General features: G+C 46.4%; 1 protein-coding gene across 1 annotated transcript in view; it reads left to right on the top strand.

Annotated features, from left to right (window-relative positions):
- EBPL (EBP like) overlaps positions 1 to 19513 on the top strand; it is a 104857-nt gene extending 85344 nt beyond the window's left edge. Inside the window, exon 4 of the mRNA XM_085621923.1 lies at positions 16419 to 19513. Coding sequence (XP_085478049.1) covers positions 16419 to 16659 — 241 coding nt within the window. The 3' untranslated portion in view covers positions 16660 to 19513. The remainder of the gene's footprint in view (positions 1 to 16418) is intronic.
- Positions 19514 to 24592: the final 5079 nt, after the last annotated feature.

The following is a 24592-nucleotide window of genomic DNA, read 5'->3' as shown; positions in this document are numbered from 1 at the left end:
AGAAAGGTACCTCAAAATCTTTTGCGAAGTATCAAATCGGCCAATATGCTTCAGATATAGTCAATATGTAAGGCTTCAATTAGTAGGTGGGATTCTATAAATATATGAAACCAGAGCAAATAGTTCTAGTATACTTAAGTTTAAACAGGTATTCTCTAATCTAAAAAAATGGAATTTTAATTATACCACACAAATTGATTGTTGCATGATATAAACGAGTCCGAAAAGCCTCATATATACTAGATTCTGCTTCTACTTATAAGACTCAATATCGGGATAAAGGGTCATCTCAAATCCTGATATGAAAAAACTTTATTGTACCAATCACGTCTAGTTATGTTTAATAGCACAGAAATCCATTGATGACGTGCTACTTAATATGTGAAAATAACCCTTTTCTATATCTTTGTATTATATTCGATACAAGGTTGCGCTAATGGATTTAGACGGGTGGAGCTGGGGGGGGGAGGAGAAAAAGGGGGGGAGAAAAAGACATCGAAAGTTTCATTTAAAATAAGTATGTACGCTTACTAATTTAAACTGATAGATGCAGAAGTACAAATATTACCTGGTCTGAGATGTATTATCTTCCGATTTGCCACTGACACAGATCGCAATGTTCAAGTACAATATGTAGTTTCGCAAAAATTGCTAAAAGACGGAAATGAGCACTCTTACTATATGATTAAGATATTATAAAGAGGTAGGTGGTGTTATTATAGTATATAAATGCTTACCTACTATGATTGATCTTGTTAAATGAACGTTGGATGCCGTGATAGTCACATGAAAACGTTACATCGAACGTGCTCTTTCGCACTATTTTATTGTTGTTGCCTACATTTAAAAAAACAAATTAATAAATAAAATTAATTAAACTCACCCCAGGAAAACCCAACCTAAAAAAGTTGTTATCTATTCCTTACTAGGCCAGTAATCAGTCAAACCTGAAATGTTTACCGTATTTTAAAGCTTGTAATGCTGCATTGTAGATACAAACATATGAAGAAAGGCAGGATTTTTCTCGTGCTCGATCTAGGGGCCGGAATGGAGCGTCTTGCGCGCTCAACGCCAAATATTCGAGTACCAGACTCGATCGAACTTTAAATGGTCCGGTAGTGATGAAAAGAAGCGCCAAAACCGGGCGGACTCATTTGGATAACCCAGAAGTTAATACAAATGAAGCTGATACCCGTCTATTCACTCGCATTGAGTTCTAATGCAGCGGCCATTTTGAAGTGTGTTTAAATTGAAAAAGCATACATCAAAGGTGATATAACTTACAAACAAGGAAAGAAAAGGGAAAATTTAATTTTGAATAATACGGAGCTGTAAAAATTACGATCTTATTTTGTTAATATAGCACATTAGTATAGAAATATCTATACATAGATAAACGATTCATATCCAAATTAAATTGTCCCGTGGTGGTGATGAGTGACGCTAGAACCAGGCGGACTCATTTCACAAACCCGGAAGTTAATAAAGATGAAGCTAGTATCAATCTATTCACTCGCATTTAAGTTCTAATGTGGCGACCATTTTGAAGAGTGTTTAATTTGAGAAAAAGGCTTACATCAAAGGTGATATAACTTACAAAAAAGGAAAGAAAAGGAAAATTTGATATTGACTGGTACGGAGCTATAAAGATTACGATCTTAATTTGTTAGTATAGCACATTTGTATAGAATTATCTATACATAGATAAACGACTCCTGCATGTCCGTATAACAGGATCTACATAATCAAAATATTTGTGTAAATCTGAATTATAGCATTCTCTTGTACTTATACGGCCAGATGAAGTGGTAACGCGTCTGATTGTCGCTGATAGCCTCATATATGTATGTTTGGACCTCAAAAGATTTTGTATTTTTTATTGAATAGGATATGTGGACCACATAATTGATCCAAGTATATATATGCCCACAAAGCCTTGTGGGCAGATGATGCTAATTGAAAAAACTAGCACTACGGAAATAGTTTCTGTCATATTGTGGCAATACTGCTTGGGACGCTCAGGCTTTCATGCAGATATACATAGCAAGGATTGCTAGATAACTGTTTATGTAGAAGTCAACTACAGTTATATTTTAGCACCTGTTCCCAAGGAATTTCGTTATTCATACCGTCTTCATAGGTATTAAGAATGAAAATCCAATAGACCTTTCTGCACTTACGGATATTAGTACTCATAGCCCCAGTATTAGTACGAATTTTTTCCAGAATAACCCATCTTATCTCGTCTGCATTGTGCTGTGCTTCTATGTAATGTTGTACTAATGGAGCCTGACTTTTCTTAGTCCGGATGGCTGACCTATGTTCTGTTAAACGTGTCGACATAGTGCGAGCAGTTTCTCCAACGTAGCCTTTTTTACACGGACATAAAAGTAAATAGATAATATTGGATGTTTTACAATTAGTTAATCTCCTGGATGGTAAATGGACTTTGTTGAATGTAAAGTCTGAGGTTTCTATTGCAAACTGGCAAGCTACACAGGAGAGGCATTTGAAATTGCCTCTTGGGTTTGTGGAGCCAGTGATAGATGTTTGGATCATTTTAGATTTAGCTGGCATCCGAAGAAGCATTAATACACATTGTTCAGGATTTGATCAGAGTGGGGGTTGTGGAAGAAGTCCCTTACAAAACCTGTAATACTCCTATCCTTCCTATTTTGAAAAAAAAGACACTGACACTAAAATTTACAGATTCATCATTGACTTACGAGAGGTCAACAAAATAGTGGTTTCCCAATACCCGGTAGTCTCTGACATCACAACACTTCTTACTATGGTTCCTCCTACTGCCACTACATTCAGTGTGATCGATTTGAAGAATGCATTTGTCTTGATACCTATTCACCCTGACAGCCGTTATTTGTTCGGCTTCACTTTGAATAATCGATCATTCAGATTTTGTAGAGCTCCACAGGGGTATACAGAGAGTCCTAGCATTTATAGCCAGGCATTGAAAAGGCAGCTTGACTCTTTCCCTGTACCAAAAGGGGTGGCTCTTATTCAATATGTCGATGACATCTTGTTGGCTGCTGATGCCCCTGAACAGTGTGAAGAAGGAACACTATTATTATTATTTCCTTGCCTCATCATCACAAAGTCTCGGAAGAAATTTCAATATTGTAGACAGCAGGTTACCTATTTAGGTCACCTCCTGTCTAAGGAGGGACGTGCACTCACACTAGATCACATTCAAGCTATTTTAGACACGCCTGTGCCCCGTACTCAGAAGGATGTTTGTGCACTGATTGGCCTTACTTCTTTCTGTAGGCAGTGGATCCCTAGCTTTTCTCCCATTGTTAAACCCTTGTTGGCCCTTTTGACTAAAGACACTCCGATGCCCCTCCCATGGACTACTGAATGCCAGAATGCTTTTCAACAGTTACGTGAAGCTCTTTGTTCTGCACCAGTATTAGGAACTCCAGACAACACTAAGGCCTTCACACTCTATGTACACGAGAGGGACGGTTGCGCTATCTCAGTTTTAACACAAACACACGGTGATAAGCAGCGCCCTTGTGCATATTTCTCAGCTGTCCTTGATCCAGTCGCCCGTGCGTTGCCTGGGTGTTTTCGAGCAGTGGCGGCAATGGCTGTGTCCATACGTCAGAGTGAGGGAATAGTCTTGTCACATAGATTGCTTGTGCTAGTACCCCATTCAGTTGATGCTTTGTTAAATCAAACGAAAACACAGCATTTGACTAGTGCTAGTTTGACAGACTATGAATTGACACTTTTGGCCCCTCATATCACACTGAAAAGATGTTTGACTCTGAATCCTGCTACATTATTGCCATTTCCAGCTACTCAGTCTGAGTCACAAGAGTTACATGATTGTATATCCCTTACTGAAGAACAAACAAAGGGTCGTGTTGACCTACAAGATACGCCCCTTTCTTTTGTTGATGGGGAACTGTGGGTTGATGGGTCCTGCCTGAAGTTGCCTGATGGTACGACGTCTGCTGCTTATCCAATTACAACACTTTTGACAGTAGTTGAGACAGCTCGTATCCCACAAAAGTCAGCTCAAGCAGCTGAGTTGATAGCACTGGCAAGAGCATGTGAGCTTAGTACAGAGTTGCTTGTTAACATTTACACTGATAGACCATACGCCTTTGGAGTGGCTCATGATTTTGGGCAACTCTGGAAGGAAAGAGGCGTTCTTACTTCACATGGGACACAAATAGTGCACTGGGAATTAGTACATAATCTCCTTACTGCCTTGACATATCCTAAGAAAGTGGCAATTGTTAAGTGTAGTGCACACAAGAAAGTGACTTATAAAATAGGAAAAGGAAATGCCTTTGCAGCTCGTGAGACTGCAATGCAGCGAAGTACCACATCTATGTATGTAATTAAGTCACAGGCTGAACGTTGGCATGATGCCAGACAAGAGGTGCTGGACATGCAACGATCTGCTTCTGTTGATGAATTAGACCAATCGTCTAAGGAGGGAACACTGGATGATAAGGGCTGTTGGAGGAATAAAGAAATGACAAAATGAAAGTTACCCACAGCCTATTTACATCCTATGATTCACATGGCACATGGGCCAGCACATGTTGGAGCATCCTCAATGGCAAAGCAACTTATGCAAGTTTGGGATCATCCAGGTATTGCCGGCACAGCTGAAAAGATAGTCCGGTCTTGTCTGATCTGTCTCCAGTATAATCCTGAAAAGGGTACACGAACTCTAACAGGAGGGCTTGCAATACCTACTGCACCTTTTGAAGTTCTGCAAATGTATTACATCCAATTTGAACGCTGTAACAATCTGAAGTATGCTCTGGTGGTGGTTTGTGCCTTTAGTAAATGGGTGGAGGCATAAGCCACAAAAGATAATACAGCTCTTACTACAGCGAAGGTGCTCCTAAAGGAGTTTTTCCCCAGATTTGGAATTTGTCGAGTTTTGTGGAGTGACAACGGACCCCATTTTATTGGGCAAGATTTTGATTCCCTCATGAAAGGGTTAGGAATTAAGTAGAAGTTTCATACTGCTTTTCACCCACAATCATCAGGACTAGTGGAACGTTACAACTCTACCCTCAAATTGAAGTTGGCAAAAATACAGGTTTCCACATATTTGAAATGGCCTGATGCACTGCCCTTAGAATTGCTCTCTATTAGATCGATACCACATACACGGTCTGGCCTCATACCATAAGAGGTGGTCTTTGGAAGGCCAATGAATATTTAGGGGATTCCTAAGCCACGCCCTATACATGAAGTACCTTGTGTATTGATGAGTGACTATTTGTCTCAGTTGACTGACAGTTTGTCTTCTATTTATCAACAGGTTCGGGAGACTCTTCCAGACAGGTCGCAATGTGAGGGCCATGATCTACGGCCTGGTGACTTCGTTCTGACGAAGTCCTTTTAGCGGACCAGCTCCTTGGAGCCTCGTTGGCGTGGCCCTGAGCAGGTGCTCTTGGCTACCAGGACTGCGGTTCGAGTGACCAACCGGAAGAACTGGGTTCATGCGACACATGGCTGGAAAGTGTTGCATGACCTAGTGAGCCCAGCTTCATTGGCAGATCACCGTGACATCTTGGTCACAGAGAAAGGACAAGCCAAGTCACCTGAAGGACCTGAGGAAGTCTTCCCGGACCACACGATCCCTGGTACATCTCGATATCAGCTGCGACCCTGGAAGAAAGACACTTCGTTGCTGAAAAAGACTGTTTTAAACACTGCCCTGGGTAGTGAAATACTGAGTTACAAAGAGGGGTAATCTTTTAGTGGCTACTCCTCTCAACCTCAGTGAAGAAACCAACGTATGCCCAGGACCTTAGGGCACCATCTGTTTTCAACGACGAGATGAACATGCCTAAGGAAAAGAAGCAAGCTGCTGCAAGAGTTTGTGATCGAAAGAGTATGTTCATTATTGGACTCACCTTGATCGTTGTTATTATTGCTACAATAACATGTGTTGTAGAGGGAGTAGCTCCTGCTCAAAATCTACTGACTGCTACTTCTCCTGTCCCCATTGAACACCACTATGTTTCTCTATCTCAACAATACGTTCATTCAAATGTTGCATCACACCCACAATGCTACGAACATTACCAACTGTTGGGTGTGTGGAATGATGCCAGCTCATCAGAAAAAGGGAGGAACGCCTTTTATTCCTTTGCCGTTTTCACATAATGGCTCTTGCTGAGCCTGGTTTGCACTATTGTAATATTACCAACTTTGATGTAGGAAGACTTGACGCTCAGTTAAATAGAGTCTGTTACCCTGATGAGGCAGGAGATCCACAAGCTAAAGGAACTGTATGGGAAATGGAGGAGTATCGCAGAGGAAATACCTCCATACACTATGTTTTCCCTAACACTCGAACTATCAAGGGTAATGGACCTCCTGTTATAGCTGTTACTAGAGCAGACCTTTGTGTGAGCAGTATTGGCAATATCCCTGAGGGAAAAAGTGACTGTACCTTAGTGTTTAACATTACTGGAATGAACAATAGCAGTTTTTTGTCCTCACATAACACCTATTTCATTTGCGGAAATAAAGGTCATTACCATCTACCTATTGGTTGGTCAGGTAGCTGCTATGTGTCCTTTTTGCTACCACCTGTGTTCTTGGCACCTGCATCCTACCATAAAGACTATAAACTGTTTAATGACATTTCCAAAAATAGATTTAAGAGGACAATAAACAACGATGAAGTGGATCAAACTGATACTGCATTACAGCAGTACATTGACTTTAATTTGGGACTGTTCTTTTTTGTTGGTGCGGCCTTAAACAGCAGAAGGATAAGGCGCTTAACACCTGTTGTAGAGGCTGTAACCAATCAGGCAGCCATGGCACTTGGAAATATCACAGAAGAACTACAAATTGCGAGAATTGTGTGCTCCAAAACAGGATGGTCCTTGATGTCATCCTAGCCGACCGTGGTGGAGCATGCTGCATCATTGGGAGCAGCTGTTGTGTGTACATCCCTGACCATGCCCCTTCAGTTTTTTAAACAATTTCTAAAATGCACAAAATAGCCGCTGAAATCCATCAGGATTCAGGGACATGGGCTTTGACTGGATGCCTATGGACTATGTTTACTGTATGGGGTTGGAAAATATTGTCAGCCCTGTGTATATTTTTTGCGATTCTTTTCACTTGTTGCCTATGTATTCAGTGCAGCCCAATGCTCTGTTCCCTTTGTATCTCTACCTGTACCTCATGTATACCGACTAAACAAAATGTCAAGAATGTAAATGCCTGCCTAGCAATGGACCAGGAAAATAATAAAGTCATGAGAATAGATGTACAGGATATCTTCCGTGCGCCTTCTAAGTCTTAGAGATGACTTCAGCCAATGCTAAAAGGTTTGTATGTGGGAATCGAAAATAATTGCTGTGAGCATAAGCTGAAGCCATCTTGTTTGCAGCATCCATTTTGTTAGCCTTGTGACTCTTCCGTCTTTACTGTTGCTTTCTTTTCTATTCTGCTTGAGTCATCAGCTTTAGTTAACTCCTTCTATTCTAAGTTCAAGCAATGTATATGTGCTGAGAAAAGGCCTGTCGCTGCTAGAATGCACCTGACTAAAGACTTAACTGTCAACTGTGTCTTGCAACTGTAAGCAGTTCTGTTCCCCCTCCCACTTTGCTAACTAAGTGATTCTCCATCTGCCCATGTCTGGCTGTAACTATTCCTGTGTATGCTTGTACCTTCTATTTGTAACTACATGCTTACTCTGCAACAAAGGATGTATATAAGCACCATGGTCTCTGTATTCCATGTACTACCTCCTGCAGCACTTAAGGGTGTTGTATTGACGTAGTCCCACTCATGAGTGACTAATAAACTTGTTATTTGAATTTTAGCTTCAGTGCCAATCTCTATTTTGTTAGTTTAAGGACCCGTGGACAGAGAAAGGTGACCCCTGCACCGGTGTGCCCCTTAAAAGGCACATTTCCACATTCTTGCAAGTGTTCAACAACCAGGGCTGTGTTGTTGCTACTCGTAGACCTAAAGCTTAACTGGTGACTTGTTTTTTTTTTTTTTTTTTTTTTTTAACTCTTTATTTTAAGATGTTTTATACAGCAGTAGAAGATCCACCAAGCATTACACATATTCACAATAGTTGATACAGCAATATCATATTTCCACAAAGTACATTACATTGGAGACAGTCAGTGGATAGTGGCATTATCGTCCTCCAGAGTGATGTACAAGAGACCCTGCAGACCCCACAGGCCGGAATCCCACACGAGGAGGACATACACCCAACCTCCACGCCTCAAATCGACATCCGACACTACCCCACAACTACACTAGGAGCCGTCCCTTGATCCTCATGGGCAGAGAGGTAACCCGTCAACGGGCCCCAAATGTCGGGGGGTCGTGACGCAGGCGGCAGCAAATCAGCATATAGCAGAACATTCTCCTGACAGGTAAGCATATCCCGCAGCCACTCCTTAAACTTAGGGCTTCTCCCCCGCTCCCACCGACATGCCACACGCCTCTTGGCTAGCAACAGCGCACAGGTAACAAAGCGACGATCCACCTTGGGTATGTCCCGGGTGTATCCCAGCAGGGCCTGAAGTGGGGAGGGGTGCAGCGAGCGCCCCAGCATCTCGCCTATGGCGGCGTAAACTCGGTTCCAATAGTCATCGATACTCGGGCAAGTCCAGGCCAGGTGTAAGAAGTCAGACCCCGGGGAGTGACACCGATCGCATCGATCGTTATCACGAAGCTGAAACTTATGCATCTGGACTGGGGTACAATAGAGGCGGTGTAGGAATTTGTAGTGGATGATGCGGAACCTACTGCTCGAAGAGATCATTTCGGTTTGCAGACAGCAGTACTCCTACTGTTCATCCGTGAGCACTGTGCCGATCTCAGTCTCCCAGCCGGCCCGAGACCTCAGAGTGTCCCCCCGTCCGCGGGTATAAAGGCGCCGATAAAGCGAGGAGACCATGTGCGACGGGGAGGTGGAGCCGAGGAGGTAATGGAACGGTTCCAAAACCGCAGGTTCTGCAGGATATGCCGGCAGTATTTTTTGCAGGCCACTGCGAAGACGAATAAACGCAAAAACCTCCAGGGGGGTTGGGACCGCCTCTCCAAATAAGAGCGGGAGGTCACAAAACCTACCCTCGTGGAACAAGTCCCCCCAGCGCGTTACCCCGGTTTTAAGTTTAATTCGCTGGAACAGACCTTCCTCCAGAAGGGGAAGAGCCGGGTGGTAGACCAAGGGCATCAGCGGGGAATAAAGGAGTGGCGCACCCATGAGTCTCGCCAAAACACTCCAAGCATGCGCCGTAGCCTGAACAGGATTGCGATCGGCCCGGGTCAATGGGACCTCCGCGAGGGCCATGCCTTCCAGCGGGATCGGGTCCGCCAACCAGTGCTCCACAGCTATCTGTGGCATGTAAGGGGTGGGGCGATACCAATAATACGCATAGTGTGCTTGTGCGCAGTTGTAGTAGAGTTCAAAATCCGGGATATCAAGACCCCCCTGTACGTACGGGCGAGTAAGCACAGACCATTTGAGCCGCGGTTTCCTTCCCCCCCACACCAGCCGAATGAGTTCAGTCCTCAGAGCCCTGAAGAAATAGCCCCCCGGATGAAACGGTATATTGAGGAATAAATAGAGTAGTTTGGGGAGTATGACCATTTTGATGAGTGACACACGGCCCGCCATGGTCAGCGGCAAGGTCAGCCATCTAACTATACTTGTGCGTATACACTCCAGAGTCTTGCCATAGTTCATACGCATCACTTCCTGTCGATCCCTGGAGATCCACACCCCCAGATACTTCACCTCAGTGTCGCGCCACTCCAACGGGAAGTCGAGTGGGAAACTGTCGACACCCTCCGTTAGGGGAAAGACCGCAGATTTGCCCCAATTGATGTGTATCCCCGAGTACAACGAGAACCGGACGAGCTCTCTGAGTATGGGGTTCAAGTGTTCCCGGGGGTGTTTGATGTACAAAGTGAGATCATCCGCGTACAGTGACACCAAAATTTGCCTCTGTTGACAGCGCAAAGAAGCCGCCAGGTAGTTTTGCCGGAGCCGGGACGCCAGGGGTTCTATTGCCAAGGCGAAGAGGAGCGGTGATAGCGGGCACCCCTGCCGAGTACCTCTAGTGACCAGGAACGGCTCAGAGACACGCCCGTTAATAAGAACCCTCGCCATGGGGCGGTGATACAGGATTTGGATCCATCTGGAGAAAGCTATGGGCATACCCATGTTACGCAGAATCAAATGGAGGTAGTCCCACTCGACCGAGTCGAACGCCTTGGTGGCGTCCAAGAACACCGCCACCAACCCGAGAGAGGGATCAGCATTATTTAGGATCGAGAACAGGGTCCGAAGATTGTGAGAGGTGGACCTGCCGGGGACGAACCCCGACTGATCCGGCAGAATTAAGTCTCCAATCAGGAGGTTAACCCGATTCGCAAGAACCTTGGCCAGAATCTTCACGTCACTGTTGAGGAGAGAAAGGGGCCGGTAGGAGTCGCAGGAATCCGGAGGCTTCCCGGGTTTAAGGAGCGAGACTATAAGGGTCTCAGACATACTGGGTGGCAACGAGCCGGTTTCGTTCGCCTCCTCGAACACCTCGCGCAATATCGCCGCCAGCGGGTCAATAAAGGTTTTGTAGTAGTCGATAGGGAAGCCGTCCAGGCCCGGCGCCTTCCCGGATGACGTCTGCATTATGGCTTCCTTGATTTCGGCCAGGCCGATAGGGGCCGCCAAGAGTTCCCGCTGGGCATTGGATAGCCACCCGAGAGTGAGCTCCGAGAGGTAGTCGGACATCTCCAGCGGCGACTCCCGTCTGGAGGTGTACAGGTCCGAATAGTGTGTGACAAAGGAAGAGAGTATAGAGGGCGTATCTCGGCACATGGAGCCATCTGGGGCCCTGACCTCTAGTATGTGATTAGAGCCCTGCGGAGGGCGAATCACTCCCGCTAGGAACCTGCCGGGTCGCTCCCCTTCCCCATATGCCCGCGCCACGAAGTGCTTCCCCCTAAAGTGAACTTCTCTCTCCGCAGTGCGCTTGTACTCCGAGAGCTTCGTGCGGTAATCTAGCTGCGCTCCGGGGTCCTCCAGGAAATTCGCGGCAGACTCCAGCGCCCTCAGATCCCGCTCCAGAGAAGTCAGAGTAGCGCGAAGATAGCGCAGTACCCCTGATCCCTTCGAGATGCACACCCCTCGCATCGTGACCTTGAAGGCCTCCCAAACCGTCGCAACGCTATCCACCGACCCTTTGTTGCGGTCTATGAAGTCCATGATCTCTTGGGACATTTCATGCTGGAAAAGGTCATCCCGAAGGATGTTAGGCTGCATGCGCCACGGGAGCGGTGCGCCCACCAGCCCCGTCCTGGCTAGAGTGATCAGTACCGGTGCGTGATCTGAAAAAGTACGAGGCAAGTGTCGCGCTGTAAGCAGTGCGGACCCCAAGCCCCTAGAAAGCAGTATATAATCCAACCGAGCCCATGTGGAATGTGGCGCCGACCAGTGCGTGCCTTCCCGCGCCGCCGGATGCATCCACCGCCAAGAATCTATCAGTAAGTGGTGGGTCAGAAGGTCAGAGATATATGCCTGCGAGCGGGGATGATGTGGGGTATCTGCACTGGAGCGATCAAGAGAAGGATTCAAGGTAACATTGAGATCTCCACCCCAGAGCAAATGAGTGGATCCCACCCCCAGTATAACTTCCCATAGGGAGATAAAATGTGCGGGTTCGTCCAAGTTAGGCCCATAGGAGGACACGATAGTGATCGTGGCGTTGCCCATGCGACCCCACGCAACACAGAAACGGCCCTCAACGTCAGTTTTTTCCCCCAGGGGCACAAAGGGGGTGTGTTTTTTGACCAGGATGGCAGTTCCCCTTGAATAGGTGGAGTACGAGGAGAATAGGCTATAAGCCGCCCAGCGGGACGCAAATGAAGGTGTGCCACGGGGGTCCATATGCGTTTCCTGCAGCAGCGCTATATGTATGTGATGGCGATCGAGATACCCCAGGACTTGGCGGCGCTTACGCGGGTCACCCAACCCCCGCACATTCCAGGCCAGGACATTCACTCTACTATGCGGGTCGCGCAACGCGGCATCCTCATCCTGTACCATCACACAGACTGGCGCCTAGTGCCCAATTGCGGATCATCTCTCAGCCATGGCCAACCTCTCAGGTGCCCACCCATCGCCAGATCAACTAGGCGGCATACTACCGATTCCAAACGCCGCCACATGCATCGCCAAACCACCAACTCCAATGTATATATGCGATTGGTCCAATAGATCAGTGTATTCACGGTCCCTCCACGGTCCCTCCCCCCACCCGCACCATCCGACACACCCAACTCGTCAGAAACAAACTTACCAACCAACAATCCCCACAACAACCCGTCCCCCCCGAACCCCTCCCCCTCCCACCACGACAGCCCAATCCTGCCGGGAACCATACCCCCCGCAACCCTCCCATCAAACAAAGCCATTTTCATGGGGTACTCCCTCTTTGGGTAACGCCAGTGAGCTGGACCTACCCTCCCCTATCCCGATATTTCACCCACTATATCGCCGCCGCTGAGAACAGGGAGCGAGAGTGGGATGGGAGGGGGAGTGCCAAGGCAAACAGCATCTTCTACGTCCATGCCAGCACCTCCGGAATAGCAATTGGCGACATGAGTGGGGCCCTCAGTCTCCATGCTCTCCCCCAAACCTCCCCAGAGTCAGACGGTAAACAATGTGCTGGAAAAGTATTCTCGTTCAGTCCAACAGTCCGGCTCACGAAGTCCACCAGACCACTCCCACAGCCAGAAAGAAGCGTAAGCAAAGTGGAAAAAAAGGGGGGGGGCAAGGGAGAGCAGCAACGAGAGAGAAAGTGAGAAGTGAGAGGGAAGAAGAGGAGAGAAGACTAAAGTGAAAATTATGGCATCATGACATAATACTCATCAGTCCGGAGCCGCCATCGGGGACCGGGACCCAGACCTCGCCCTGGGACTGCGCCTTGGAGATGCAGAGGGCCCTCGGTCTCTGAGGAAGTCCTCCACCTGTTGCGGGGTACCGAAGAAGTGGACTTTGCCGCGGTGACTGATCTTGAGCTTAGCGGGGTAAAGCATTGAGTATGGGATGTCCCGTTGTTGCAGTTTTTTCTTTACTCCCACAAACTTGCGGCGTGCCTCCTGCACCAGCTGGGTGAAGTCCGGGTAGAACGAGAGCGTAGTGTTTTCGTGCTGGATAGGTTGCTGCTCTCGCGCCAGGCGCAGCAGAGTGTCCCGGTCTCTATAGTTAAGGAACTTGATGATCACCGGGCGCGGTGGAGCCCCCGGGACCGGCCGGGGACCCAAGGATCTGTGGGCCCGTTCCACCACCAGCTGAGGCGAAAAGGCGTCACGTCCAAATTTATCCGTCAGTAGGCGCTCTATGAATTCTTCCATACGACCACCGCCACTGGATTCCGCCAGGCCAACCAGGCGAACGTTATTCCTCCGAGAACGCGCCTCCAAGTCTTCGTTCTTCTCCGCTATGACTTTGAGTAGGCGATCCATCTGCGAGAGTTTAGTTGCGTTAGACCCGGCCCCATCTTCCAACTCCGAGATACGGCCCTCCGCCTCCTTGAGTCGTTCGCCATGCCGGTCCAGTCGCTGCACCACCGCGTCCAGCCTGGTATTCATAGTGTCGATCTTCGCGTCGATGGAGGTCAAACTCCGCTGCATGCCCACGAGCAAGGATTTCCAGTCCAGATCCTCCTCGTCACCGGGACCCGTCTCCGCCCCTTCAGTATTCTGGGCACGTGTTTTTTTGCCCCCCTTCGCGGGGTTGAAGTGTAGCGTTGTTTGTTTCGTGTCCGTCTTGCCCATTGTGGCAGCAGTCGATGGGGCCAGTATCCACAAGGAGGGAGTTGGGCAATGTACGTTAATTAGCGCCGGAGCCTGGGTAGGTCTTCAGATCGCACTCTCCGCGTCCCGCACCCACAACAGCAGGGGATCACCACCGAGTGATCTGTTCTGACCCTCAGTTGGGAGGGGTCGCAACTGCTCCCGCGCCTCCCCAGTCGCCTCAAAAGCAGCCACACACCTGTCAGTTCAGCTGTAGGGGCAGGAAAGTGTTCCCTCCGGGCAGGGTTGTGGCGTCTCACCCCGGCAAGGAGACAGACCTCGAGAGCGACCAGCCCGGGGCACCACTCCAGGATCCAGCGCACATACGACTCCGCACCAGCAGGAGCAGGGGGGGGGGGGGGGGAATCGCCGTCCGCCACCGCAGTCCAAATCCGGATAGGCTAGGGGCCACACGAGGGGCAACACAGCGCAGGCCGCAGTCCAACAGCCGCGCCAACGCCACGCAGAGCCAGCGCGGCCGCGACCTCCAAGGCCACACCAGCTCCGACTGCAGCCTCACTCCCAGCAGCCCGTGAAGGTCGATCCCGCTGCCCACGAGGTGCAGCCCCCGCTCCGCACCAGTACCGGTCCGTCCGGGAACGTCGCCCCGCTCACCAGACTGCACAGCACCGCAGCAGCATCGGTATACAGCAGCAGGTCAACGGCCCAGCAGGCTCCGAGGATCCACGGCCCAGATTGACGCTGGTATCCGCCTCAGCGCTCCGCCCCTCGCAACGGGTCCGTCCCCGCGGGACTGAAGGAGCCGATTTCTCTGCCTCACGGCCGCCGTCCCCCACGAAACTAGCACAGGGTGGGCTCAGGGGGTCCCCACACTCGTCGAGGTGGTCATCTCTGCGTTTGCTGGCCAGAAGGATGGGATTAACGGATCGTTAGTCGCCTGGCCGGCTGGAGCCTCACAGAAGTGCGGCCATGTCGGTCCAGCGCCACCTAGCGCCCCCAACTGGTGACTTGTTAAGGAGTAATGTAGGCTTGCATTACCTCTGGGTTGGCTTGTGCCATCATGTACCATGATTTTGCTAGGATATGGCAGTGTGGGAGATTTGTTAGTAGGTGATCAACATTTTTGTGGGTTTCAGATGTTTTCCTCCAAAGTAGGTTATTTATTGCATTCTTTAGGCTGTGGCAAGTGTTGGGAAGAGCTGTTTCATTAATGATGCTTGGCAAGGCTCAAAGGGCAAGTTTCTAGCTTTGCTTTTGGTAGGATAGCCATGGAGGTGTTAGCTACAACCTCCATAGTTGTCTGCAGAGCATTTGGCTTAGTCTCATTTTCTGCTGAGTTGTGTAAGGACCCACTTCTATTGACAACCCTGTGTCCGGACTCAAGGGTTCATTGATCAAGCCTAGAGCCCTTCTCTTCAGCATATATCCTTATTCCAGCAATCGGGAAGAGCAATCGAGAAGCATTGAGGCATACAACTGAGCACAATCATGCGTTCTGAGTAGAACCACCTTTGTTTCCTCTTACATTCATTTCTTGTGTATACTGGCTCTCTTTCCTTTCTTTCCTACTGTCCGTGCTAAAACAGTGGAATGTTATTCCAGCCAAGGTTCCTGGATTTATGGCTAATGTATTTTCCCGGGCCATTTGAGTTTCAGGTCTTTCCTCATTGCGTACATTCTATACCACTATCTAGCAAGAGATCCCATTAGTAGTACCACTGCACCTTTGTGCCACTCATGTAAGTGATGCTCCTAGCTGGAATTTCTATTCTGAGCCATTTCTCAGTGATGGTGCTGACACATGCCTCCCTTTTTTCAATCAAGGCCTCACCAGGTGGGGAGTTAGTGGCAGGGCAGTGGCGTTTTTAAGGAAGGGAGCTCTATAAGCTCATAACCAGGCTTATGCTTCCCCTTTTAATAGTGCATCATGGCTCCCTAGAGGAAAAGCTATTTGTGCTTTCTTGCTGGGACGCACCTTGTTCTCTAGGAGAAGCCAAATAGTCAAATTCTCTTCTCCCTCAATTGGACCTCAGCATGATACAACAACTCTGAGATGGCCGTCCTTACGATGCATGGGAGTTCCACCCACCCCTTGTGGTTGTAACACACTTAGACAGTGCTTGCCATAAGAAGCATCTTCAAAGGACGAGCTGCTCTGCTTTTACCCCTGAGTCAACTGCTGCTCATCTGCAGTAACAGAGGGCCACAGTCCTCGTTTGCCACTGTCGCCTATCGGTCTGCTCAACCCATCACGTTGCCCTGTCCCCTCGCATCTTGAGCAGAGGTGCAAGTCGACATCATGTCTCCTTGTTTTGACGCCAAATAGGAGACTGAAAAGGAGCTCTCTCCTCACAATATATATTATGATGCCTTGATCTTCCTTTGCACATCGTGCAGTGCAACATGTAATGGATGTAGAGTTGGGGGAATTATCTCATTTAGATTTTGGGGTCAGTTGTATTGGGACTGGACCCTGGCACACATTTCAGACTTGCTGCATGGCTAAAAATATAATTGAAGTGTACTGCAATTACTGTGTATAATAATTGTGTTAAAAGTGTAATACTTAAGAATTGTTGTCACAGTTAAACTTGTCTCTTTTGTTTTGGTTGTAGGCATTTCATACAGATCACATTGTGCGTATGTGAGCTGTATGGCGGGTGGATGACATTTTGCCCAGATTGGCTTGTGGGCAGCCCCAGCCTAAGCACTGGAAACTGGCTCCATCTCTGGGTCTACCTGGTGTTTTTCAATGGCATATGGGTGGTGGTACCAGGACTCCTACTGTGGCAGTCTTGGTTGGCCCTCCAGAAACTGCATACTGAGAAGAAGAGCACTGTGAAGAAGCTCAGATGAAGGTGTGAAATGTATTTTCTACAAGGCTACAAAGCTCAGTGTGTGTTTGCTTCTCTCAGTGAAGATGTGTTGCTCTGCTGCAGGGTGCTGCATGCCTTTTGGACATCCTAAATGTATTGTTTTCTCTCAGCGTAATGGCATTCCAAGTCTGTGAGGTCTGTTTGTTTTCTCGGCATCATTCTTTTGTATATTTTCGGCGCCGAAGAGTGGCTTTTCGTCAGAATTGGGCCGATCCACTGCTGTATGCCACCAGGACATCCTTCTGGCCATGCTGCCACTGGGTGAACTAGTATCACTGTTGAGAGACCGACCACTTCCCATTTTAACAAGCATTGGCATAGCCAAGAGGTCTCGCCTTTGTGACCTTATATATGTTTAGCCATGCAACAGTTAATGTTGTTGCACCAAGGATATTGTGCTGGATAAACACTTATTAGGTCCAAAAGGCGAGACCTATTGGCTATGCCAATGCTTGTTAGTTTTAATATGCATCACAGGAAAATATGATTCCAATCAGAAAGCAGAAAATACTTCGTCAACAAAACAAAGAAAAAGAAAAGCAAGCCCAAAAGGATAAAAACTGGGTTGACATCCACACTGCAGTAAAATGTGGAAATAGCAAGGAATTCTGGTACATAGTAGCCATACAAATGGGGATAAGAAAGTCAATCCAGGCGTCGCCAGTCACATCATCTGAATGGGAAAAACATATTCTAAAATTATATAAATCTTATCAATCAAATACAAGCCTTACTTAGCCAGTACCCCGGACAAAAAGACCAATCAAAACAGAACATACTAACTACTTCATCAACGCAGATCGCCACCTTCATTAACACCGCCAGACCATCAGCAGATATGGGCCCAGACAACATCCCGATCAAAGTCCTTCAATCAGACCCTAAAGGCTGGAGTACATTTTTAACCCCTCTCTTTCAAAACTGTTTTGGCACCGGGAACATACCAAAATCTTGGCGAAGTAATATTGTGGCCCCCCTTTTGAAAAAAGTTTCTAGATTGAATCCAACTAATTACAAATTGCTCTCCTTAACCCCACTGGTAAGATCTTTGCAGCATGTGTATTGGACCATTTAAAAGGATGCGCATTCTCGAACAATGTGATTCCTGCGACACAGGCCGGCTTCCGCCCAAAACACTCAACATCGCTATCCTTCAGACTGTCCTTAAAAAGTACATAGTCCTAAAATCACAAATAGTCTATTGTGCATTTATTGACTTTTCAACCGCTTTTGACAGCATAGATAGACCAAGGCTATGGAAAAAGCTAGAGAGTCTAGGGATACCCGATGAACTCCTGACAATAAGCATATCTCTGCACACAGCAACATGGTGTAGAGTCAAAATGGGGGGAGAAAGGGGCCTAACTAGTTCAATCCCCACGATGAATGGTCAGAAACAAGGTTGCCTCCTTGCTCCTTTGTTATTTTCCATCTAGATAAGTGACCTACTTGGGTACTTCTCCCAAATTAATAATTTTCTCCTTAAGCTAGCGCAAAGTGAAATCCACAGACTAATGTACGCAGACGATATTGTTTTATATTCGACCGTACCCCTATTGGCCTACAAAGAAATTTAGTCGAATTAAATAGATACTCAAAAGAGAATTTTCTCGTCCCTAATATCTCCAAAACTAAAATTCTACCTTTTAGAGGAAGAAGTACATTTTCGCCTTTTACCTGGTCACTGGGAGGTAAGCCGATGGAGATAGTTAAAGAATACGTTTATTTGGGTCGAATCTTTTCATATAACCTTCAAAATGCTTCCCATTTTCAGCACCTTTGGTGAAAGGCAGAGTCGGGGCATTACAGAGATTCTATTGCTCAACTGGGAATAGGCATTTTAATTCCATGCTGGAGGTTTACAGCATGAAAATTCCACCTATCTTGTCTTATGCCTTGGAATAGATACATATTAAAACCTGGCGACCAATAAAAGTGAAAGAAGGGACTATCCTTCGAAAACTGCTGATAGTCACCCAATTGGTCCCCGTAGAAGCCTTACGCCTCAAGCTATCCTTAACAAGTATGGACGCTTGAGCGATTTCTAATATTATACGGTGGGCCTTTAATCTTCTACATGCAACCCCTGGCTCCTTAAGACGTATATTAAAACTAGAGACTTTTGGAGAAGATTCGTCACTGCACACTTTTAATAAGAATCTCTAAATAGCCCTTGAAGTATCTCAATGCACTGTTGCCCTTTTGCAGGCTTGGTCTCCAGGCACATCTGAAGATATTTTTAAAACACACAACATCAAGAATAAGCTTGGCACTAGATAGAGAGCACTGCACACAATTAAAGCACTTCAAAACATTTGCAGAAAATTGAGTATATAAAACTCCTGCGTGTTATCTACAGTTATGTTTCTTTTGAGATTAGGAATTCTTCTGGTAAAAGTTTACTCTTCCAGATGGAAGCCCCCTGACCATTACTCACGTATCTGTGATTTGTGCAATGGAGGAGTACAAGATCTTTTCCACGTTCTTTTTGATTGTCCAAATCAGAGTTTGGTGGAGGCACGACAATGTTTTATAAACCCTATACGTTTTAAATACGTCATTCTAATTTAAGATTTAATTACGCTGTGCAAGCCACCTAATGAATTTGTTTGTCATAACCTGTTTACGTTTTTTAAGAGTTTCTTAGAATTGTTTTAAAAGCGCATATACTTGATAATTATAAACTTATGTCTTTTTATTCATCAATTTTAACCTACAATGCCTATAATGAGTTTTAAAGCAACCCTAAAAGTTTAAATCCAGTTACTTCATATCATATATTTGTATTTGTTGACATCAGTTAAGGCCTGAATCAAATAAAACTTTAGAACGGATTCCAATCGGCACAAATTAAAGGTGCTATTGATTTTGATTTTCTTACCTGAAGACATTATTCAAACACACATCGATGTCTAAAAAATTATAAAGAATGGAAAGATAGAAAAGCATTGGCAAAGTTGTGTTGGTCCACTAGCACGGCGCTAACTTGTTAACATGTGATCAGACAACAAGTTGCTGCTTGCAGAGCAAGAGATTAACAACACATGATGTAGGTTGTAGTGGTACGCAGCTCCATGTGAATGACAGTTCAAAAGACCAGTGGATGAAGAGGGATAACCCAAGTCTTTCTATGTATGTATCTATGTATTTATTTGTAATGTCTTTTTTATTACACAAGGCAGGCAAAACAACTAAAGCTGTTCCTGGGGCAAAGGGGCATTTACTAGTCTAATGGGTTGCTCTTTGTACCATGGCCATAGCAAGTATATAAACTATGCCATTTTCCTCATGCAGACACAATTGCTACAACAGCTGTAGGCTTAGAAACGGTACAAAGAAATGTGACACACTATATAAAAACACTATCTCGGTGTAGGATTTTTAGTAAAAACAGGAAGATTGGCGCTCAGGCTAGTTTGCGTTGTGTCTGCTATGCTAAGAGTGTGCACGGTGCTGCCAGGTTGGTGGGAAATACCCTGTAACCCCCATAACTGTGTGTGTCAAAAAACCCACACCAACAATGAGAACACTGTCCTGGGCACACAAAATGAGGATAAAAGCAATGGTAGAAATGTCTCGTAATGTACCAATTTCTGTGGTCGACACCAGTGTATTGTTCAAAAGTATTTAATAATGCAACAACAAAAAACAACCAGCCAACAAGTGTTTCGTCACATAAGGGAACTATCCCGTGACTTCTTCAGGGCTGAGTGGCAATGTAGAGTGACCAGACAGTGTCGCGAGGCCGGTGATAATTCCAGCCCGGCCAGGAGGTCAAAGAGGACCAACCGGTCCACGTCACAGTTCCTGCCCAAAGAAGTGGACCCCTATGGATGGGGTTGTAAGAAGGGCAGTATAGCCCTTAATTACAAGCGGACCTCTATATGGTTGTAACACGTCTGGGTGTGACGTGTTGATGCGAGGGTGATTAAAAAACTAGGAAAATCGAGACGGAACCAGTGTCTTCTCTTCTTCTCCACACTGACTCGAGCAGTACGGCGCACCCGCCCATTCACCTCCTCCAGACACTGAACGGACATAAAAACTAATCCCTAGGCGTCCCACTCTTCCTCATTTTTTATCACCCTTGCATCAACACGTCACACCCAGACGTGTTACAACCATTTAGAGGTCCGCTTGTAATTAAGGGCTATACTGCCCTTCTTACAGCCCCATCCATAGGGGTCCACTTCTTCGGGCCACCCTCCCAGCAGGAACTGTGACGTGGACCGGTTGGTCCTCTTTGACCCCCTGGCCGGGTTGGAATTATCACCGGCCTCGCGACACTGTCTGGTCACTCTACATCGCCACTCAGCCCTGAAGAAGTCACGGGACAGTTCCCTTATCTGACGAAACCCGTGTTGGCTGGTTGTTTTTCGTTGTTGCATTATTAAATACTTTTGAACAATACACTGGTGTCGGCCACAGAAATTGGTACAATACAAGACATTCCTACCATTGTTTATATCCTCATTTCGTGTGCCCAGGACAGTGTTCTCACTAAATAAAAACAATTTATATTTAGTGTACACAAACAACTTCAGATACAGCATCAGTGTATGAATTCTTGCATAAGCACAAGGAACAATCATCACAGGCAGCAAAAATACAGCTTCTCTCATACAAGCAGGTACGTTAAACACCAGTAGCAATGCAACAAAAATGCATAGTACAATAAGACTAGCAGCTATGCAGGCTTCTCTTACACACAGACCAGGTATAGCAAAGGAAGTAGATTTACAGTTCATTTAAAGTCTCTGCACAAATATGGTTCTTGGCCTGAGTCACAAAACACACACTAGGCACAACCAGCAGCAGTATAAGCTCCCCTCTACCTCAGATTGCAGTGGAACCCTACAGGTGGCTACCCATTCATCGCACAAGTGCAGTCTTGGATTTATGATTCCTTGGTACCGCTGCTTCACGTAAAGCTGTACATAAGCCTGTAAGAGGCATCAGTATTTTGAAAGTCTTCTCAAGACACGAAGTAGAACCTGTAAATCACAACTCTTGATTCTAACAGTAGATCACAGACTAATGTATGGAGACTAAAGACCACACAATCAGACAACCTAGGGGGAGATTTACAAATTAGCCATGCAACACAGCGTCCAGCGAGGCTGCGCTGCGTTGCGCGATAGTGAGGGAGCAGGAGCGCTCTATATCTTCAGGGATATGGATCTCTCCTCTGCTTTTCCTTGTGCCGGTGCGGATTTCAGCGGCCAAGCACACACCTTAGCGCTAAAGTGGTAGCGTGTCTGTATGTGTCTAGCATAGGTTTTGTATAGGAATGGTACCCTTCTTGTACAAAATGCTAGGCCTAGACGTGGCTTTGACTGTATATATTGCTCTTGCGGGGTCGACAGTGCAATGGGGTGGGGAGGGTTGTTGTATGTTTTTTCTTATGTTTTGATTTAACTGCAATGCTTTTTAAGTACTTCTGTGTATAAGACAAATTGTCAGAGTCACAACGTATATTGATGCTACGGAAGTCTCTGGGTTACAGAGCTCTGCTCTTTACGTGTTATTTGACAAATAAACAATGTTTAAAAAAAAATAATACTAGGCCTAGACACGATGGAAAGCTTTTCCCACTTTGCATGCGTGCTGCACAGTGCAGCACGCATGCAAAGTCGAAAAGCACTGAGAAATGAAAGCATTTCTCCTGTTAGCATCTCCTTTGAAGGGGCGTGAACTTTTTGCGCAAAGCCATGTCTACAAATCTTTTGTAAATATGGTTTTGCGTCAAAAGGGTGGGTGGTTGCATGGGAACGTCCAAGTTCCACCCATGTAACACCCTCTCGGTGCTAAGTAAGGCAAAGCAGTGCTTTGCGTTGCTTTGCGCTACTTCAAGGGTGCTTTCCAGCGCAAAACAAGCTTTGCGTTGGAAAGTAAACAGCAAAAAAAACGTTTGAGTTGGTAATCGTCACTTATGTGATGCTAACACAACTCAAATGTTTGTAAATCTCCCCCTTAGTGGTTTAAGACGTCGATCTTTACATAAACATACATATAATTGGTTGTAATCACAGGGGGTCGAGCATGCACTTACCGTTCCATAGTTGATACTCATAAGCATCTCCAATTCCGTTTGTGGAGTGGCTATATTGGGTCACATAGCTCCAAGAAACAATTAGGTAGTGGGTGCAGAATGGCTTACTATATCTGAAATGTAATATATTAGCAGGGTGTATCTGGGCCCGAGCCAACCAGCCTGCGGTCTTTCTGCTTTTAATGTATAGACTATAAGCTGTGTCTAAATTTGCCTCAGCCAACTCAATGCTTTTCTTCCATTTATCTTCCTTTTAATATCAACTTCTGCAACAGTAAAGTAACACCAGTGCAGCTGCAGCCTAAAAACTGACAAGCCCACAAACGACAGACTACATTACAACAGCTAACATAGGCTAGGTGAAGGTCACTACACTTCACACCAATGTACGCTCAATCAAAGGGGTAAGGACGGTTTTTGAACTCCCCTTATGTACTACCTCCGTTTGTTACAAACCAAAAATCAGTCGTCTTTCAGAAGCACCATATTGTACTTTTATTGTGATGTTGTACAAAACGTTCTAAACACTGAAGAAGCCACATACAACTGGATCGGTCATGCTGCATGAAGGGTCGTGTAGATTGATGTTGGTGCAGGTGGGGTGTAGAGGTTTTTGGGGAAACAAAACATACTCATCTAAAAGGTGTAGGCGAGAGGCAGATTTGGATAACTGCGCAAAGGCCAAACTTGTTTAGTGCTTAACAAGGGTTCTCATGACGCCTCGTCAGGGGTAGTAAGCGCTATATAATTACATTTACTATTAAGGGTACTTGAATCCTCCTTTTAGGAAAGGAAAAACCTTGCTTCTGTGCGCTCTCAAAGTATTTAACTAAGCCCAATGCAAAAAAAAGAATGATGGTTCACGAACAATTACAGAGGCAGCTTTCAATTTTGACAGACTAGTGGTATGAATCCCTCCTCTCCCCCCCCCCGTCACAATTTATAGGGTGGGGTCTATGCTGACTCTGCCCTACACCAAATTTCTTACACACCGCGCACAGAGCGCTTATTTGCCTCTTTCCTGCGCCCTTTTAAAGAACCACGCACAGATCCTTGGAGGGAGCCTATCCCCGTCCTCTTACACTCACTCCCTCCTCACCAGCGGTTTGTTGCTCTCATCTTCGGCTTCCGCCATCCTCACCAAACCTGGCGACGTGGAGATGGATTTTGTGACGTCATCGAGTTGCGGCCGCTGCTCACAGTGACAGTCGGTCTCCGTGGCGACCTACAGACGCAGAAAGCGGTGGAACGCAGAGTGGCCATCTTGGAACTGGCTAATTGTAAGGTAACAACGTTGCGTTTCTAGAAATATCAAATGTGATCCCTATGCAGCCATACTCTTTCAAGTGTTTCTTTTATTGACTGCACTACGGAAGTTTCCCCAATCCATAATGACCACCAGGACATGTCACTTGCCCATAAAAGCAAAAGAAGGACGTCCTTAGGAACGCACAGCAGATGAAGCTCCCGGCGGTGATCTCTTGTGTTTATGGGGCCATATGTTGAAACACATGGCCCCATAAAGATAAGAAACCTTTTGCAACGAACGCAAAGCAGGCGAGGCCGTCCAAATCGGACGGCCGAAAAAGCCGAACAAAAACGTCACAAGGAGCTCTTTTCCAATGGCTGGCCACCGTTTAGCATAAACGGTGACGCCGGCCAATGGAAAAGAGGGGCGGGGCTTAATGCCCTATACAGAAAATACCCAAAGTCATTAAATCTCGCCAGTGAGATTGCGCATGTGCGCAGCCCACGCCAGGCGAGACCTAAAAATGTGTGAAAGTGAGATGTGATCATTGATGCTCGTCGCAGACTGGGACCTAATGTCCCTGTCATTCCATGGTACAGCAGGTAGTGTTTA

The sequence above is a fragment of the Triturus cristatus genome, chromosome 8 (genome assembly GCF_964204655.1).
Source record: "Triturus cristatus chromosome 8, aTriCri1.1, whole genome shotgun sequence".
Lineage (NCBI taxonomy): Eukaryota > Metazoa > Chordata > Amphibia > Caudata > Salamandridae > Triturus > Triturus cristatus.
This window is presented reverse-complemented; position numbering and strand designations above follow the sequence as displayed.